Source organism: Triticum aestivum, chromosome 3D (assembly GCF_018294505.1).
Source record: "Triticum aestivum cultivar Chinese Spring chromosome 3D, IWGSC CS RefSeq v2.1, whole genome shotgun sequence".
Classification (NCBI taxonomy): Eukaryota; Viridiplantae; Streptophyta; class Magnoliopsida; order Poales; family Poaceae; genus Triticum; species Triticum aestivum.
This window is the reverse complement of record NC_057802.1, coordinates 48,982,940-49,002,511: the sequence shown is the minus strand read 5'-3', so window position 1 is coordinate 49,002,511 and position 19,572 is coordinate 48,982,940. Positions and strand designations below refer to the sequence as shown.

The 19,572-nt window shown below is 46.5% G+C and overlaps 2 protein-coding genes and 1 pseudogene across 2 annotated transcripts; 1 reads left to right on the top strand and 2 right to left on the bottom strand.

The window, feature by feature from the left end:
* Positions 1 to 7,383, top strand: part of LOC123076131 (uncharacterized) — a 12,624-nt pseudogene extending 5,241 nt beyond the window's left edge.
* A 2,322-nt stretch (positions 7,384 to 9,705) lies between these two features.
* LOC123077306 (protein NETWORKED 4B) lies at positions 9,706 to 13,000 on the bottom strand (the record flags this gene model as incomplete). The annotated part of the gene is given in 3 exon segments (XM_044499557.1): positions 9,706 to 11,176; positions 11,887 to 12,039; positions 12,797 to 13,000. Coding segments are annotated over 2 exon segments (1,344 nt in total). The 3' UTR covers positions 9,706 to 9,938.
* A 1,568-nt stretch (positions 13,001 to 14,568) lies between these two features.
* Positions 14,569 to 19,188, bottom strand: LOC123077305 (protein NETWORKED 4B). Its single transcript, XM_044499556.1, has 3 exons — positions 18,975 to 19,188; positions 16,695 to 16,833; positions 14,569 to 16,542 (listed from the first exon to the last, which is right to left on the bottom strand). The coding sequence occupies exons 2-3, from the start codon at positions 16,795 to 16,797 to the stop codon at positions 14,798 to 14,800; spliced, it is 1,848 nt and encodes a 615-aa protein (XP_044355491.1). The 5' UTR covers positions 16,798 to 16,833; positions 18,975 to 19,188; the 3' UTR covers positions 14,569 to 14,797.
* Positions 19,189 to 19,572: the final 384 nt, after the last annotated feature.

Genomic DNA, 19,572 nt, shown 5'->3' with positions numbered 1-19,572 from the left:
GGCCGAGCGCGCGCCGCCCGCTCCTCTCCTCTCCTCCTCCCTCCGACGAGCGAGGGCCTCCTCCGGCCCCTGCAGCAGCCGGCGAGCGCGGCCCCGACGCGCCCATCCCGCCTGCCCCTGCCGTCCTTCGCCACCGGCCCCTGCTCTCCTTCGACCGCGGCCCCGACCCCGACCTCGACCCCTCCGGCGACCAGGTACCTCTCCTCCTTCCTCCTTCCTCTGTGCTACTGCTATGAACTAACGGAAGTGTCATGTGAACTCTAGAGCTCTGTCACCATCATTCAACACTCTGCTTGCTTGATGTAGTATTAGCCTAGAAAACAATTGTTGGTGTAGTATTAGCAAATCTGGGTCACTAGATCAAAAAAATAAACGGTCCAAAATAACTTGTTGTACTGTAAAAGGTCTCTTTTTTATGCCTAGAAAACAATTTTTCTTTCCTTTTCTTTTACAAGATGGAACATACTGCTAGGAGAATATACTTTACACTACTCTGTCATCATCACTGTTATAGGAAGTAACTCCAAATTTAGCAAAAAGTGTATATTGTTATTTTCTTGTCATATTCTTTAGTTTGTATGCAATTTTTTTAGCAAAATTACTGCCAACTTATACTATAGTTATTTTCTTGTCATATTCTTTAGTTGTATTGGCAGGGGTCACCGAAATTATTATTTTTCTATCTTAAAATTAATTTTCATTTATATTATATCCTATAACACTATCAAGTAGCTGACCACTTAGATCTTCATCTCATATGTTGGAAAATGAACTAGACATTCACAGAGGCCAGTTGGTCTAGAATTATCCAAATTATGTCAGTTTTTAGATGCCAAAGGAAAATTCAGTTATGGCATCTAGAATTATGTCAGTTTTGTTTTGTAACTAGAAGACCAAAGTGTTAGGAATTCTGTCCAAACTGTAGTTTTCAGTATTCTGTCCAAACTGAAAACTGTTAAAAAGACCATGTGTTTTTTGGTCAAAATCTGCATGTAAAACTGAAACAATCAGTCATAAAGAATATCCTCAAGACCATGTGTTTCTTGGATTTCTGTAATGATGATGGAACATTATAAAGCATTGTACTCCAGTGTGTATGAAGGATACAAAAAATTTAGCAACTTCTCTTATTTTATAAAGTTGTTCTTATATGGGTGAAACTTCACTTGTTTTTAGGCTAGTGCAGGGTGTTGCTTTATTGTGATGCCTCTGAATTACTTGTGACATGAGTATTTGGCCTGCCCATCATGTTTTGTCTCCGACCATTGTGTCGTGATGAATTTGCAGGTACCCCGAGAGGCCCTTGAGTTTGCTAGAATGTCGATTAACTTCCGTTCCGGCAAATTCGGGTACTCCATATGTCCTATTTTCAGCAAAGGTCATGCTGAAATTTTCCCTATGAGATTTAGCATGACTTTGCTAAAAATAGGACATATGGGGTACTTGCGACTAATGCATGGGCCGGGGTATCTTAGTACTTAGTTAAGTAGGATCGACTGCCCCGCCATTCTTGCTGCATTAAACCATAGGTGGCAATAGAGCCAAGTGATTACGCCCAACTTAGAATTCTCCTTAGCATCGATAAACCCCAGATGATAAACCCAACATAGGTGGCAATAGAGCCAAGTGATTAGCCCCAACCTAGGGTGCCTCGACATCGATAAACCCTAAATGATGAAAACTTAACTTAGCATTTAGGGTGCCTCGGCGTCGACAAACCCTAAATGATGAAACCTTGGCTTCTATAGGGTGCCTCGGTGTCGATGAGAACCTAAATGATGTACGCTTAGGCTTTTAGGGTGCCTCGGCGTCGACAAACCCTAAATGATAAAAGATTAGCTTTTAGGATGCCTCGGTGTCGACAAACCCTAAATGATGAGACCATGATCTTGTTCCTTGACAATAACCAACTTTTTGACCAAACTTTTTTCCTATTTAGAGCGAAACATGGCCCACAACGATGAGGCCGGCGGTTCGGGCGGCAAGCAATTCTGGGAGCTGTCCCAGGAGATGGAGGAAGAACCTCACCGCTATCGGGACGATGCCGCGGAAGACACCGATCCTGACTACACAACCCCTAGTGGGGTCGGGGATGATGACACCACTGATGGTGCCGCCGAGGATGCCACCACTGATGATGGCGGCGCACGCACAGATGGTAGCCAACCGAAGAGGCAACGGAAGGACCGGCGCCCGAACATGCTCGGCACCGTCAAGGAGGAATTTACTGAAGTGAACTCCGACGGGCATCCAACGGCGCCCAAACATGTAGTCAAGGGGTACTCGGTTCAGCTCGGGTGCATTCTCCGGAGCACCGTCTCGATCAACACCGAGAACCTAAGGCATAAGGACCGAGGGAATTTGCGCTGCCTCCTCTTCACAAAGCTGCACGAACGATACAAGTTCCCCAATGAGTTTGCAAACACACGCCTCTCAGGGAATAAAGTGAACAGTGCCGCCCTCACGAGGATGAGCATGGCCCTGTCTACATGGAGAAGCACGGTGAAGGCAATGATTGACAAAGGTGATAGTTATGAGAAGATCAAGGCGAAATATCCTTTGATGAGCGAAGATGACTACAAGGAGTTCAAGATCAAGTGCGAGAGCAGCGCAACCTCCGAATCAAGTCAGTGGGGGAAAGAAATGCGGCAGTTGAACTTAGGGGTGCACCAACTCGGTCCCGGCGGTTATAGAGTGGCGGAGCCTATATGGGACAAGGAGGACGCGGAGCGTGCCGAGCAAGGCCTACCGCCCCGCTTCGAGAAATTAACTGACGAGCAGACCAGGAACTTTGTCAGGGCCCGGTACAAGGAGGACCCGGTAACAAAGGAGCTTACCACGGATCCGAAGACCAAGGCGCTTGAGAAAGTTCTGGTAAGGAATACACCCCCGCGTAATTAGCTACATATATGGTTGCATTCTAGTTAATGAAGCCAAATTTCTAAATGGTTCACATTCCTTCCGCAGGAGGCTGAAAGCAGTAGCGCGGGGTCATCTCAGAGCTCCCCTTTTGACACCCCTTTAAATAGGGCGTTGAACGTAATGAAAAATAAGGATAAGCTCAGTAAGCCGTCGGCAGCTGGTCGTGTGGCCGGCAAAGGCTTGTCCACAAAATGGTCATCATACTATACCGCTGGTGGGCGAAAGGAGAAAAAGACCATCTCGGAAAGCCAGTCGCGCGAGGTTCAAGAACTCAAGGCACAAGTGGCGCGGATTCCGGAGATTGTCCAAGAGCAAGTGCAGCAACAACTGGGAACGACGCTCACCGCCATTGTGCCTACCTTGATTCAGGGGCTGACGACGTGGATTGCGGGCGGCCAACAGGGGCCTTCCCCGGTTCCCAGCTTCACGGCCAGCAACTCGCACAACGCACAGGCGGCGCCATTGGTGTCTCCGGCGGAGGCGGTATTCGTGTCTCCGGCGCCGGCACGGGCATTGGAGCTTAATGCACCTGGGTGTACGCCGGCCGGCACCTCGCCAGCAAGCGGCCCCTCCGTCAGTTGCACGCGCACGCCCGCCGTTGGCGGTGCCTCGACATTAGCCGAGCTCGACGGCATCACGGTAACTAAGCCTCTCGGCCGATGACTTCATCTCCTTGCCTTTGATTGGGCATCCCTGACGCCCTACATGTTTTCGCAGGGCGCCACCGATGTTCCTTGCACTCTCCTGCACTTCGTGGGCGGCGAGTTGGTCGATGTCGCCAAGGGCAGAATCGTTCAACCGGGCAACCGCGTGTTCCACGGTAATCCGATGCCACCCACCTTCTATAGGGTTGAACTGGTTCGGGTACTGCCAGGCTGCGACGAGTTGTTACCTCCGATTCGACCCGCTGGGGCCGACGAAGATGATGTGATGACCCTCAGCGCCTGTGTAAGCTGGCCCCTGCTTTGGCCGAAGAGCCAGATTCGTTTGGGGGCGGGGGACACCACCCCGCAGACAAGACCGCCAGTCGTGCCAGCGCCAAGCCATGGCAAGAACGCCGCAACGCTACCGGACCTGCCGGACATCCCTATGGCACAGGATCCGAACATGCATATGGCACAGGATCCGGACGACGACGACAACGACGACGGTACATTTACCAACGGCGATAAGAATTTGCCGAGCATGGGTACGGTGACGAGTTCTGCGGGCCTCCTTCTCAAGAACCCAACCCTCAAAAAGACGACCACGATCTAGCTGGTACGGCGGAGAAACCCAATTGCAACAGGCGTCGTCTGGCGTTCAGTTCTCAGGAGACGCCTCCAGTTGCCGCCTTCACCGAGCCTCAGATAGCTGAGGTGCCAAATATTATCAGCCCCAACACGCTCAAGAAGGCGGTCTGTGAGCAGAACTCGATCCCATTACAGCAGATCAAGAAGAAGGGACGGAAACGAAAGACTAACAAGGGCGCCAGTGCGAGCCAACCGGCACCGAGTACGATCCGTGCTCAGGACGGACCACCTTCACCTAAGGATATCTCGAGGAGGGTGCATGTGGCGGGTAGGCCGATGCTACCGACAAATATGCTCAATGCTGCAACCGGTGCTATGCGGAGTCTGCATGACAGTGTTCTTTCTTTGGAGAAGCGGCGTCTCAGAGAGAATGATGTGGCATACCCGGTTTTCGTGGCCAAGGTGCCAGAGGGCAAGGGCTTTGTGGATAGCGCCGTCGGGGGTACGATCGTCCTGTGATTTGATGACATCTTTGCTATGCTTAACCTTCATCCGCTGCACTACACCTTTGTTCGGCTGTTTTCGCTGAGGATGGAGATGCGGATCATTAGAGACAAGACCCCGGACATTGTGATAGTCGACCCCTTCTACATGTGTGCCAAGATCTTGGGCAGCGCTGGGGACCGGCAAGTCGCGAGTTCACACCTTGAAGGCGTCATTCTGGCAAACCCAGATAAGGATAACTTCCTCGTGCCTTACTTTCCCGAGTAAGTCATCTCCTAACCGCCCCGTAACATATGATTTCTTAGATTTCGATCGTTCTTTTTTTTCTAACATTCCGTGTTCTGTGCAGTGACACACATTGCACACTCATCCTCTTAAGCCCGAAATATTCCATGGCCACGTATCTCGACCCGGACCGTGACTCCAAGATAGACTACACAAATATCAAGAAAGTTCTTGATGATGCTCTCCCCGGCTACGCCGCATCTGGAGGCACCTTTAAGAGGCCAGTTCGTAGGTACGGCAGGCACGTGTTCACCCACAATACGACGTTCCCCTGCGTCAAGCAGCCGCCTGGCGGTCAGAAGGATGCCTACTACGCCCTCCATCACATGCGGGCGATCGTGCGGGACCATAATCACCTTCTCCTACCAAATAATCTCAAAGATTGGGCCGCAAGCTTGGGGCAATCCAGGACGCGGACATCCGACAAGAATTCTTTCGCATCCAGTCGGAGTTTGCAGAAATCATCCATCAAGATGTCCTTCGTACCTCGGGGCAGTTCTACCTCAAATTTCAACCATCCAACAGCGAGATAGACACAACGCTACAAATGCAGGCTGACAACGCCCGTGACTTCATGACCATCACGACAGACGGCGGCTTCATCCACGCTCCGGTCCCATGAGTCGAGTCGAAAGTTGTGATGCTATGTGTAGTTCTGAAACATTCATTAGCTCATGTTGTAATTAAACTGTAGTGAACTTGTATGTCTCTTTGGTTTGGACAGTCGTTCAACTTAGATGTAATCGATGCTATTTGTTAGTAGGACCATGAATCGTGCTATGGATGTCTTGCTTTTCTCTTCCGATCCTTTTGTTGCATACTTATATATTGCTTATGTATTGTCTGTTGTTTGCCTAGTGCATAGAGATGCCGTCGTATGTCGTGTACAAGGGTAAGGTTCCCGGAGTCTACGACGACTGGGAGGAGTGTCGGAGACAGGTTCACCGTTTCAGCGGTAACAGTTACAAAGGGTACACCACTAGGGCGGAGGCGGAATCTAGATACACGCGCTATCTAGCGGGAGAGAGGAGGGAGCGTTGGAGGAACCGGATGAAGACCAGTTTCATCGCGATGATGCTCATCGTGATGACCGCATCTCTCTTCTATGTGATGGTAGTTTAGATGATCGATATCGACTTGTAATGTGAAGACAAACTCGCTACTCGCGGTCTCGAGACTTGTAATGTTCTATCTCCGTTCGGTCTTTTGAATTCGGAGGCTAATATGATGAATTGTATTCGGAGACTAATCTTCTATTGTATTCGATGAATCTGCTGTTGCTGTGTCCTGCTGCTTATTTTCTGTCCAATAATATATTTTGTAATCTGTGCAAAAATCAGAAAAAATAATAATAATCCCTAATATACATACTAATGGCGCATCACACCAACGTGCGCCATTAGTATGCCAAAGGATACTAATGGTGCATCCCAGGGCAGTGCGTCATTAGTATGCCAGAGGGTACTAATGGCGCATCACCCAGCAGTGCGCCATTAGTATGCCGAATGATACTAATGGCGCATCACACTGCAGTGCGCCATTAGTATGGCAAAGCACATGGGTATATATGGCCCCTGGGAGGCATACTAATGGCGCACCGTGGCCTATACTAATGGCGCACGGCCCGGTGCGCCATTAGAGTACCAGATACTAATGGCGCACCAGCGGTGCGCCATTAGTAAAAATTACTAATGGCGTGATGCTAGTGGCGCACCAGTAATGCGCCATTAGTACGCAAAACTGGTGCGCCACTGGTAAGCCTTTTTCTAGTAGTGAGGTCCTGGCACTGCGACATCCTCCCGCTGCCCCGTGGATCATCCACCACAAGCACGCCTTGGTCTACGGTCACGCCCTTGTCGGCGGTGACACCATCTGCTTCTCCATCTCCGGCGCAGAGGGCACCGGCACCTACTGCTTCCACACCGCGACTCGCGAGTGGAGCAAGGCTGGCGACTGGATCATGCCGTTCAATGGCAAAGCGGAGTACGTCCCGGAGCTCGGGCTCTGGTTTGGCCTCTCACGCCGCCTCCCCATCGCTGTCGACCTCTCCGGCGTTGTCAGAGGGGAGGAGCCGCTACCAGAGAAGTTGCGGATCTGGGAGGATGATGACCTGCCAGAGGAGTGGCAGCCGAATGAATTGTGCGACTCCAAGATCATCAGCCTCGGCTCAGGCAGGTTCTTCTTTGCTGACTTCTTTAATGACATGAAATTTGCCCTCTTTACTGGTATGGAGGTAGTGTACGGCAATGGCAATGGCAATGGCGCCAACAAAGACAATTTCAACTACAATAGTGGCAACAATGGTACCGGCAAAGACGATGGCAACAATGCCAACAACGGCAGCAAAGGCAAAGGGATGATTCGTGGCCTTCCTATGATTAAGCACAAGTCCAAACGTTACATGTTTAAGAAGCAGCTGAGCATCGAGGCGGTGCTCTGAATGACTCAGTAAGTCATTTTGACTTGCTCAACTCCACCTAGCTAGTGTTTTTGACTATGTATGTGTGCGTGCATGCATGCTGTGACTTAATTTGCTATCAGTTCAGTTTACTCTTGCTGCTCTTTGTTTCTGCTCCCTGTTTACAGCAAGTAGTACTGACTCTAGCCTAGTGTTAAGTCAACTTAATTAGTAGGTACCATCCTGTGGTTTGATGAAACGCACTGTAAATTGTACCTCCCTGGTGTTATTCTGGAGCATCCCAGCTAGTATTCAGATTTGCCGCTGACCAAATAATTGTTTGATGGCAGTTTTCCAACTGTTGTGCTAGTGTTAAGCTAGCTGGAGAATCCAGGTACAAAGAAAAGGAGACCATAGACAGTAATGCTTGTTTAATTAACAATGTGTGGGAGATCATATAGTATTGTATAGCATGCTTGGTAAATTGGGATCTCATTCAAGGCACGGACAGAACTTTGAGCCAAGTGTAAATCTATCTATGTCGCTTCTTCATCAGAAAAGCATTTGCTGCCACCAATCGTTCACCTTGAAAGTAATTTTGGCAAAATAAAATAAAATTGGGAGCTGGAGTAGAGATGCTGGTCATTTGCCAACATGACTGACGGGATATTCAGGAATTTTGGAGATTTTAATCATTTTTTCCCTTTGTATTTATGGGTGATATCTCCTTAATTTCAAGGTAACTACAGTGTGCTTATGGACAAAAGTTTTTGCTTCGAAAAGGGAATTACAGCAGTTTGGTTATTGGCTTGAATGCTGAATGACTTCATTTTGTTCATTTCTTTTAAGTTAGGTTTAAATAGGACACATGATCAAGGTAGATTAGATGATGGACGTAAATAAAAATGTGAGAAACAAATGGCCTATGTTAGAGGCCTTCTAATTTAACACACACCCATGCATTGCAAGAATTCTCGATGGCCAACAAACGAACGCCGTAACAGCTCCAGCCATGGACTCGAAGGCATTGCAACTAGACTAAATACTTGAAATATCTTGCAGAGAAGCAGCTGCTTGATATACAACTGTTGTAATAAGGTGTCTAGACGCCAGCAACGTCTTCCATCAAGTACAAGCTCTTCATCTTTAAGTCACTTGGAAACATCTTCAACCCCTCGATTTCATGGCAGAATGCCCATTCCCTGCAAATTCAGAAAACCAAAACATAGAGCAGGTATGGGATTATTGATCAACTACACTTGTGCAATTAAAAATAACAAGATGCTTCACACTTGGTGAAATCATCTTCGGTTGTACAACCAAAATGATTCTTTCAAACGACAAATTGACGCCAAGACGTATGTGCGCAAACGTTGCCTTTCCAAATAAAACAGTGATTCAGGAATTGAGCATGCAGCAGCCCTACGGAGGATGGGGAGAGATCAAAATTACCCAGCAAATAAGGAGTACTATTCCAGGGAATAACGAAAGCGCGTAACTTCGCTGATCAATACTTTAGTAGTCAATGTAAACTTGAAGAAACTACACGGTTCATATAAACCAAAATGAACGACATAGTGTCCAGTGCAATTTCCCAGGCACAATAATATGATTTCTCGTTTATGCATATAGGGATAACAGTTTACAGTCTGCCTTTCTGTAATCACTACACTACCAAGACTGGATATATTTTCAGATAGAAATGAGATTCTGAACACAACATCCCAGTGAGATAATAAGGAAATAAGGAGCATATTAACTTTCAGGTTGAAAAGAATGTCTTACTCGAGGTAAGAACTGCAAGTACTCATCATGTAAACATGGAGAAAAAACATCGGTCAATCTTGGTGAGTATTGGCTGCAAGCGCTCATTGGACCACGCTAAGCGTCGTCCAGAGAAAAGGGACTCCACGATTGCTAGATCATTAAGGAACCTCCTGAACTTTCACATCATACGCCTGTTATATAAACTTTAGATGTTCTATTTTCGTTCCCGCAAAAAAAAAAGATGTTCTATTTTCAAAAGGTATAATTTTTGTGTTATATAGTTTATATTAGGGTCATAAAATTGGCAACCTGGGTATACGTGTAGGACTTATAAACTGAAACGGAGGGAGTACATATGACATGCTAGATAAATGAAGCTGAGAGCTCGTCGATGAAAGTCGCAGTGTTGTGTTCTGTGGAGGTTGTAAGCTGGGGCGCCGTGTCGATGACATGAATCATGACAGCATCAGGATTCAGAGCAAGGGATGATGCCTCCAGGAATGGTTTAATTCTGGCTAAAATATCAAGCCACTTGGCTAGATACCAACAGCTGCGGCATTAGGAGTTCAGAACTTAGCCTCCAAATGCACTCATCACTCATCGGACACAGTTTATTGCCAAAGGAAATGCGTTCAGTGCAAATGTTTCATACACCATGACCACCACCCATCACCTCACAGTGCAACAAATAATCCAAGAAAAGGCAACACTGATGTCCATGGTAGGCTTTCTCAGTTTTGCATGATGTTGTATCTCAGGCCAAAAAAATAAAGAGATAGCACTGCTAGTTTACTAAATTCTAGCTACTGAATTTTCCCGACGAAACCGGGTTATTCCGGGGGAATGACGACGCTCCTTCCTCGCTCCACGACACGCTCCAGATCCGCGAACCAGAGTTTCAGCAGCGTTTTCTCTCTTGCGATGCTCTCGAGTTTCGGCTTCAGGTCCTCGATGCTCTGCTGCATCGTCAGGATCTCAGCTTCGTGTCTGAACTTGTCCTCCGACAGCATTTCGGCGGCATGGACGAGCTCCTGCCTCTGCCTTTCGGCTTCGGCGTTCGCCTCCTCCAGCTCCTTCACCTGCTGCTCCACCAGAGATTTCTCTTCAGAAACTTTTTCCAGCTCGCGACTGCTGATCCGGATAGTCTCTTGCAGCTTACCCACCTCTGCACTGTTGGTGGACTTCTCCTGCAGCAGCTTCTGAGATGCAGCAGCAAGCTCTTGCCTGTACTTGCTGATCTCGGCGTCGCTCTCGGATAGTTTGTCGTCGAAACGCCGTCTCGCTGAAGCCATTTCTTCCTTCAGACTGACGATTTCAGCTTCCAGTCCCTTGTTTTGTTCCAGCAGCCTAGAGTGCTCTTCTGATAAAATTGCGGCGTCCTCGAGCCTCCTTTCGAGAGTGTTGATCTCCACTTGTGAAGATTGTAGCCTCTCCTTAGTTGACGCGAACTCTCCATTGATGTCTGTAATTTTGGGAGCATGATCGGAGCCATTTCCATTTTCCATATAATCGCAATGGCACCTCAGGCTCTTCTCCTCGAAAACCTCGAGCTTTTCGTTTGCATCAAGCAGCTTCCGGTTCGCGGCGTTGAGATCGTCCTCGAGCTCGAGAACTCTCTGGTGCAATGTGTAGGCAATGCCATCATCGTCGCCATCCTCAGACTTCATGTCGGATTCTGACTGTGAAGCTGACTCAGGCTCCTTCCTTGAGGATGGTGAGTCATTGCTCTTGTTACTCAGAAAGAAATCGAAACCGGCGGCTCTAGGGCTCTGCTCCCTTGTCCAGGACTTCTGTGGCTCAGGAGATGGTGTGGGCGACCTTTGCAGCTCTGAACCGAACTCAGAGCCGGATAACGATCCTTGGGACTGCATCCTTGAAGGGATGTTCTTGCGCAGTTCACCGGTAACATTGTCGTAGCGCTCAGCTAAAGCGCGGTACATCCGGTAGAAGTTCTCAACATGGGTGACGAGCACTGGGCGCCTCTGATAATACATTTGAGCTTTCTTTGCAAAGGAGTCGCCATCTTCCTCAATAAGCTGCACCATTTCCTTCACTTGCTTATCCATTTCTGCATATTTCAGTTCAGTGAAAGCTTAGATAAGGCTACTTTTAACAAGAATAACAGTGATAACATAGAGAACAGATAACAGTAGCATGGACAACACCTCAAACAACTCGACTACAATCTATCTGCCCAATCCGGTAAAATGAGTAATAAAATAAAAGCTTGAAGGCAAGAGCAACAAAAGTAAAAATAAATAAAAATAAAAGCAGGAATTGTCAAGGAAAGTATCAACATTTTTTCCGTTTATCTCACTGCCAATTTCTGCTAAACTAAAATATGTATACCATTTATCTCACTTGACTATGGAAGCATCAACAATCTTATTTACCACTCGTCTTAAATCTTGAAGCAAATGCACAATGAACAGTCACAGAAGGCTACCACACCAAAACCTAAAAGAACAGGAAAACCATCAAAACTTCTGCTGTATTTCATTTACTCAGCTGCCAATTCCTAGTCATTAGCTCCACGAACAATCAGATGCTGCTACTGTACCATTAACAACATATGTACATCAAAAGCACCTGAAAGCTAAGAAAGTAGTGTGTTGTAGACTTGTACTTAGTTTTATTATTATTCATTTATGCTCATTTCAGTGCAACATACAATCAGACATTGTACTGTACCTATACATGCATTGACAGTATATGTTTACTAGCAAGTACTAAGAAAAAAATCATATAGGAAATTGTCTAGGTATAATCTCAGCTTACCTTCGAGGTTTTCTGCAAGCCATTTTGAGTTCTTGGGGCTAATGTGACTATCCCACCACCATGAATGGCGCTTCCTGGATGGGTTCCTTTCCAAAGGCGGCTTCATTTTTCACAAATCTTCAAGGAGAGCTAGAAGTTTAGCAGATTCAAGCACTAAATGGAAATGAAAATGTGTATGGTTAGAAATGAAAACTATATCTTTCTTCAATCAAAGAAGAAAAATAAGGAATGATATGTTGAACTTCCCAAATCATAAACATCAGGGTGAAGTATAGCGCTGCGAAATGAATACACTATACCGCAGCATAAATCAATCAATCTAAAATAGGTATGGATAAGCATGTAAATGGCAACAATGCCAGCAACCACTCATTCTAGTCCTTGCTAGTTGGATAATACTAAATTATTTCCAGTTTTTACGAACGGCGTCCGATTAGCATCTAGTAGTACATTGGTGTATGAAATCTACCGTGTCCTCGAGAAATAAATGCTTAAATCTCACCTGTGATGAACTAACAAGAAATTGCATCTGGTCAGATCATCAGGTCAATGGATAAAATTAAGCTATATGTGCAACAAGACATCAGCAGCATATTTTCTTACTGTGGTATATCAAGGATAACCCATTTTTAGCAAACAGAAAAGCAATGATTCGTCAGGCGTCTTTTACTGTTCCATCCATGAAGAAATAAGCGTGTGGATATAGTACAGTCGCATCAAGAGAGATAACAGGGGTGGCCGTATAACCAGGACCAGATCAAAAGAGAACAACATCCCTGGAGAAACTCTGCAAGATCTTGGGAGCAACCATCTCTCCAAAAAACAGGAAATAAACACGGCTTGAAGAAACTGAAACATACAACTGGAACAGATTCCAGATGAGCAGGAAGCATCAAGAGCACTATCTCACCTGAGAAAAGAAGCCCCTCTCCCCCTTCAGAGACGCAGGTCGTCAGGATCCTGCACCTGAGGCGCCAGCTCTGTTCATGCCTTCATGCTGGCCAAATCTGAGCACTACACGGAGAGGCAGGGGATAGAAAGAAATCAAGAAGGGGCCAGGAACAGGTAGCTGGAAGATTTATGCTCGGGTCAATGCTTGAAGCAAACGCGTGAGAGTCTCCAGTCCAGAGAGATAACCTTGGAAGATGCAAAGGGGCACGAGACGGTGGCAGATGAGATGACCAAGTAGGCAAGCACCACCGCCCACCTACTCCTACTCCTATGCGTATTACTGCTACCTGAAGGATCCAAGATCCACCGCTGCGCCCAGAGAGAGAAAGTCTCTACCTTTTTGTTCACACTCGTGGTGTAGGTACAGTGCCCTCACCGAATCAGAAGTGATTCGAAAAATCTCTTCAGAAAAGCAAAAAAAATGGGAGATGGAAGCTAGCACAGGGATGGGACAAAATAGGCAAGAAATAAATGAATGTCACATGGTGTCACCAGCCATGTGCTGCGTGCGGTCAAGATTGCACGGCTGCAGGAGATGGGGTTGAATTCTTGCCGTAGAAATGAATAAATTGCATGAGCAGAAGAAGCAAAGAGAGGAGTAAAAAAAGAGAAACAAAATCGTAGCAAGCAAGAGAGGTTTGCTGCTCCTTGTTACCTTCCAAAACTTGGCCTTTGCTCAAAGTTTTCTTGACAGATAAACAGAAGGAATAGGGCATGCAGAAAGTAAATAGTTGCTTATGAACAGAGAAGTATCAACTAACCAGTTGCAATGTTTTGTGGCCTTGTATAGCAGTGGGTTTGAAGGGGATGCAGAAGTCAAAGAAAAGGAACTTTATTCACACAAAAAAAGGTCAAAGAAAAGGAAAAGAGATCTACCGTTGGATCGCTGGATCGGACGGCTGACGGGTGCGGCTTCAAGAAAAGAATTAACTGACTGCAAGGAATCGTAGGGTAAGCAGGCTTAAACAGGCATCAATGAGGGAGGTTGGCCAATTAAATGGGCAAGAAACTGAAGTCTGAAAGCCTGAAACTTGCAGGTGAGTAAAGTGCAGACCATAAAAACTGACGCTTAGCCATGTGAAGCTTCTGAATTCCTGATCTCCAGGGCATTAAAAGAATCAGTTAAACTAATGGTCCAATCCCTGCACACATCTCCTTGTATTTTAGTGGGTGTGCTGTCTCCCTGTTCTGCATTTGCAAAATACAGTATGATATGTGCTGTGATAATTATGCCGTGTTTCTAGTACCAGAGAATTGAGATTTCTTGCAGCTCCCAAGAATGCAGTCATCTCCAAAACTTTCAAGGTGCACTATATAAGCTTTTGTAGAGCAAATCATGGAGAAAAGTAAGGTCGGCAGCTCAAGGCATGGACTGGTCAGAGAGACAGAGACAGCAGACAGGTGGTCATGGCTGCAACCTCCATCATTTCTGCCGTGATCTCTGAACTGGTCTTGCTTCTCAGTTCCTCCTATACTAGTCCTGCTTCCCTTTAAACACAATTTCAGTATTTCAGACTTCTTAGAAATGGAAGGGCAAGTTCACAACAGCACAAGGAGATCCCATAAACAGGAAAGGCGAATTAGACGATAGATATGTGAATTCATGTCAGATCATATGAGGCTCATTAAATGGCAAAAAAATAGTCATGAGGTTTTTAACCATCAAGTTCATCAGCATTTGGAAGAGCAAACACAGAAATTATCTTCAGACTCACAGCAGCAACAGGCAGATTGATTTTGAAAAGGAATGCCATAATGGTCCATAATATATTACATCACACACAATAGACAGTACCAGTAGCTGAAGCAACTACAAAGCACAAGCTTTACCAAGACTACTAAGGAGTAGACCGAAGCTACATGAAGAAAGGGGAAGGGGAAAGGGATGTTTACATTACATTGACATACTGACTTTAGGCATCCAGAGAGAAGAGGATCCAGCAAGCTGCTGGCTGGCTGATCACGTTGCCATCACCATCGGCCTCTTGTGGCCCTGAAGAACTTGCCGGAGCTGCTGATACCCGTCGCGGTAGTGCTCGAGCGAGAAGCACAGCTGCCTGATCGCCTCCCGCTTCCCCTCTGCGCTGTCGAAGGCCATGAGCTTCTGTTTCTCAACCTCTTCCTCGAGCTCACGCACCCGTGCACGCAGTTCTGCCACGGACTTCCGTGCAGCATCTGCCTCTGCAATCACTTGCACATGCTCCAGGTGCAGCTGATGCAAGTGGCTATCCATCTCCTTCATCTTTTCATCACAAGTTGTGAGATCACTCAGCAAACCAGACACCTTATTATCAACTGCAGCTTTCTGTGAGGACACTAACTCGAGCTCTGTCTTAAGATTGGCAATATCTTGCTTCAATCCAGAGATCAGCTTCTCACTCTCAGCAGATGCTTCTGCCTTTTCGGCATGAAGTTGCTTAAGCTGCGCCTCTGTGGATGACAACTTGTCTTCAAGAGAAGCATTAGCTTCTGACAGTTGTAGGATCTCAGCATCGAGAGAGGACTTCTCAAGAGAGGATTTCTCCAACTTACTAGCAATGGCATGTTCCAGATCCTTGACACAGCCCTCCAACATCAATTTCTCTTGAAGTGCTCCTTCCAGATCAGCTTTGAGTTTCTCAATTCTAGTTTGTAGCTCCACTGTTTCAGCCCTCGAATCCTCCAACTCCCTATGAACTTGCTCAAACTCGATAGCACGTTCCTCGAGCACTCTCTTCTCATTTGAATCATTTTCCAGTCTTGCTTGCAGATCCTTGATTACCTTCTGTAGCTTCTTAATTTCAGCAGATGAATCATCTAGGCTGTGAGATGTTTGTTCAAGGTCCATAACCTGTGCCTCAAGCTGCAACTTCTCTTCCGACAGTTTGGCCAAGTTCCCTTCCAAGTTCTTGACCACTTCTTGGAGCTCTCCGATTTCAGTCTCAAGAGTAGACTTACCATAGGTATACCTCTCAGATACTTCCTCAAGCTCCCGCTTGCATTTCTCAATTTCAAGGTCACGATATGAAAGTTGGGCCTCATGATGCTTAGCTGCTAAGGCCATCTCTCCTTTTAATTCCTCGAACTTGTTCTTGTTTTCCAGAACGGCAGCTTCCAAATCCTCCTTTTCACTGCTAATTTCTTTGATACTCTCCAATGAACGGACCTTTTCTTCAAGATCCTTCTGAAGGCTGTTGATTTCTGATTGTGAAGTTAGCAACTTCTCTTCAAGGTTTTCACATTGGCACCGCATATTCTTTTCCTCGAGTGCCTCAAGTTTCTCCATTGCTTCCTTGAGCTCATCTTCTAGCTCAATAACTCGTTCGTTCAGTGCATGAGTAATCCCATTGCCATTCTCTTGGTTCACTTCATCAACCTCGGAATCAGAATCAGAAGAAGAAGATGATGATGATCCATCGCTTCCCTTTTTACCCTTCTGTTTTGAGGTCTTCTTTTCAGACTCAGGAGATGCGGGAGTAGACTGTGCCTCAGAGTCAGATTCAGATATACCTGAGCCCTGTGATTTGAGAGATGATGGCATGTTTTTTCGTAGTTCCCCAGTCACATTGTCATAACGCTCAGCAAGAGCACGATACATGCGGTAGAAATTTTCAACATGGGTGACAAGCAAAGGCCGCCTTTGGTAATACATCTCAGCCTTCTTTGCAAAAGAATCTCCTTCATCCTCAATGAGCTTCAGCATCTCTTTAACTTGCTTATCCATCTCTGTTTGTTCAGAAAAGGTTGCAAGTGTAAATAGATTGCAGGATGAAACATCAGAGAAGGAAATTGACATGGTGCTAAAGATAGCTACTCCTAGCAAGTGACAGAAGTATCTGGTACATAAGCAATTGAAGAAACAAGAATAGAGTCATTACCTTCTAGATTATCAGCTAGCCATTTGTTGTTTTTGGGACTAATATGACTGTCCCACCACCATGAATGGGCCTTCCTTGTGGGCATTCTACTCATGCGCTTCATTCTCACGATAAATAGGGAATCTTGTAAAAGGTAGACCTAATCATGAGATGGAGGCAAAAATGAGAATGTGAAACATACAAGTTGATGACTCTTGTGCTAAAGGGTGATCTGCAAGACTGCAATTAAAAAAACACTTTCCTCGTAATATGTGGTGAAATTAGGGGGGGAACAAAAAAGACGCTTGCAAGGTTAGCTTATGGCTAGATTACCAGAATACCATTGCAAGTATTTGTGACAACAGAAAACAAGAAGGCACGGCCTGAGTACACCCATAAGAATAATAGATGGAAAGAAAGAAAATATCCAAAATGCATAAAATTAAAAACCATGAATGGTATGAAGTATGAAGGTCTGCACCGCCTATGTACAGAAAAGTACTGGTTCACTCTATTCAAGAGGAAGAGGGAAAGGACTATGCAAGGCAACCTCCATAATGCAGGGACCAGAAAACTGATTAACTACCAAGAAGATGCAGCCTATCATTATTCATGTGTAAATCATGATATTATCAGCCAATGATGAAAAACTATTACAGCGAAATTGATTGAATATTGTGGGTACCAATGTTAGTTGGACAACTAATTCATCATAGAAGCATGGCTGGACTTGGTTCACAGCTTATCGCACACCACAGCGCAAAAGATGTGGCAGCTACCTGCCCCTTGTTAGGTCAGAGTAGAGCATAATTCAGTGAACTCAGAATAAATTCAATCACAGGCAAGGACGTCACATTTGTCCTGACCCCACACGGATCAAAAGGCCAGGGTTTAAGGTGAAATTTGAAATTGCAGTTGAGCTGTAGTCAACTTCTATTCAACCAATAATTGAGGCCGGCCAAGTTTAATAGTACAAAATAACATTTGTCTGTCAACCACGAAACATGGCCTGGCTTACACCTAGGTGGACACATGCAGCCATGGGGTGAGGAGAGGAATCAACATACGACAACTCAACTAGTAAATTGTATTGTCAACTAGTACATTTTTCAAGTCGTGACAGGACAGAGACACCTATCTTGGATCTCAGTAAATTGTATAATACTTCCATTTCTTGCTGGCAATAATTTTGTCATGCATGTGAAGATGGCAATAAGTAACCATGAGCACAGCTAGGCATGCAAATAAGCGTTATTACAAATAATTTGCATCGCCCGCTCAAGGTCGACCCAGACAAACACAGCAAGAAATCCAATCATGTTTAGCTATTTCTAATTTTAGAGCAAAATTTCATTCACACAAACAACTGGCCATAACTAATAGCCATAAAAAAGAGAGAATGCGTGTAAAGATCGTGAATCCAAAAATGTGCGGAATTAATTTCAGCATCGCGGATTGGCTGGTGCATGGCTGTTCTTCTTTACGCCAATGCCACCAGGTACTGGTGCCCTGTTGGTCGAGGGTTTTTTTTTTTTTAAATGAATCCAAAACTATTGCGGGTCAATGGGCACATGCACCAGCTAATGGCCACCCAATTGAATTTTACTTTTATTTTTGGTTCACAGCTAAGGTGGTCACAATTATGCATGTTCCAGAACCAACCTAGCAGACCAGGCTGATCTCTGGTAGTAGGAAGGAAATGTTCCGGAAGCATGCCACGGTTGGTTGTGCCTGCTTGGGTAGGGAAACTCTGTAATGGCAACATCTGAGCAACCTGAAGCGAACCTTGTATGCAGGGATAACGAAAAAGCGGAGTAGAATGAACTACTTTGGGACGAAAACTGAAAATATTTTCCTCTCCTGGCGTCCTGTAATGCATGAACTGTACTACTGTAGTAGTTGAAGTTTTTTTTTCTTCCGCTGGGCTCACGGACTGACGGGGCGGGCGTGGAGTGAGCACTACGCGATGGAGAGTGTGTGGGAAGCAAAAAACAACGCAGGCACACCATCACCCATCGCCATCTGGAGCGGCCCCGCCCGAGGAACGAGCGAAGGGGAGGAAATCGCGGATCAAACGAGCGGTTAACGAGTGATCCTGAAGAGCTAGACTGGGACGGACGGACGAACGAACGAACGGACGAGGTCGGCCGCGGAATCAACCGGAGCCACCGCCATGTCGATCCGTCTCCGGGCTCCTGCATCTGGCAGCAGAACCCGCCGCAGAAAACACGCCTGGAGAGATAGGTAGCTAGATCGCGGGCCAGCAGATTAAACAGAGCGAGGAGGGGAGAGGAAATTTACCGGAGATGGGGATCCGCCCGGCGACGAGCTGGCGGAGAGGGGAGGGGAGCGGCGGAGTGAGTGCTTGCCGTCCACGGGCCTGGTGACTGAACCCGATCGTGCTCGAGCGAAGTGGACTGCCTTTAAGACGACAGGGGGGAGGGGCCTGCTGTGCTGTGATGGGGAAGGTGGGGCCCCGCCCCGAGAGAAATGACCGCGCTGCCCTCGCCCGTGTTTTACGTGGGTGGGTGGAAGTGGAGCTAGCAGACGCGCCACGACGACGATAACGATGGGCGCGTCGGGGTCGCGGGGCAGCTGGAGGTTAAGAGATGGATGGATTAAACCGCGTGGAACCACGGGATGACGGGCTAATCAGTCAGTTAATTAATGGGAATGCTGGCCACCTGGAGCGGGGCCGGGGCCCGCGGCCGCGCGAGGTCCACGGGAGGGGGTGTGAGGGGCCACCCGGGTTTCGTTTCAACTTCGAAATTTGAATCCGGGTGACGCGCCGGGGGCTTTGGCTCCTCTCTTCTTCCTCTCCTAGTAATGCATTATTATTGGATTCTTTTGTTTCTTTATATATATATATATATATATTGGATTCTTTTGTTTCTTTATA

Coding starts and splice junctions, on each gene's coding strand:
- LOC123077305 (XM_044499556.1), bottom strand. CDS start 16,797: ATGAAGCGCATGAGTAGAATGCCCACAAGGAAGGCCCATTCATGGTGG. Junction 16,543..16,694: donor GCTAGCTGATAATCTAGAAG/GTAATGACTCTA, acceptor CTGAACAAACAG/AGATGGATAAGCAAGTTAAA.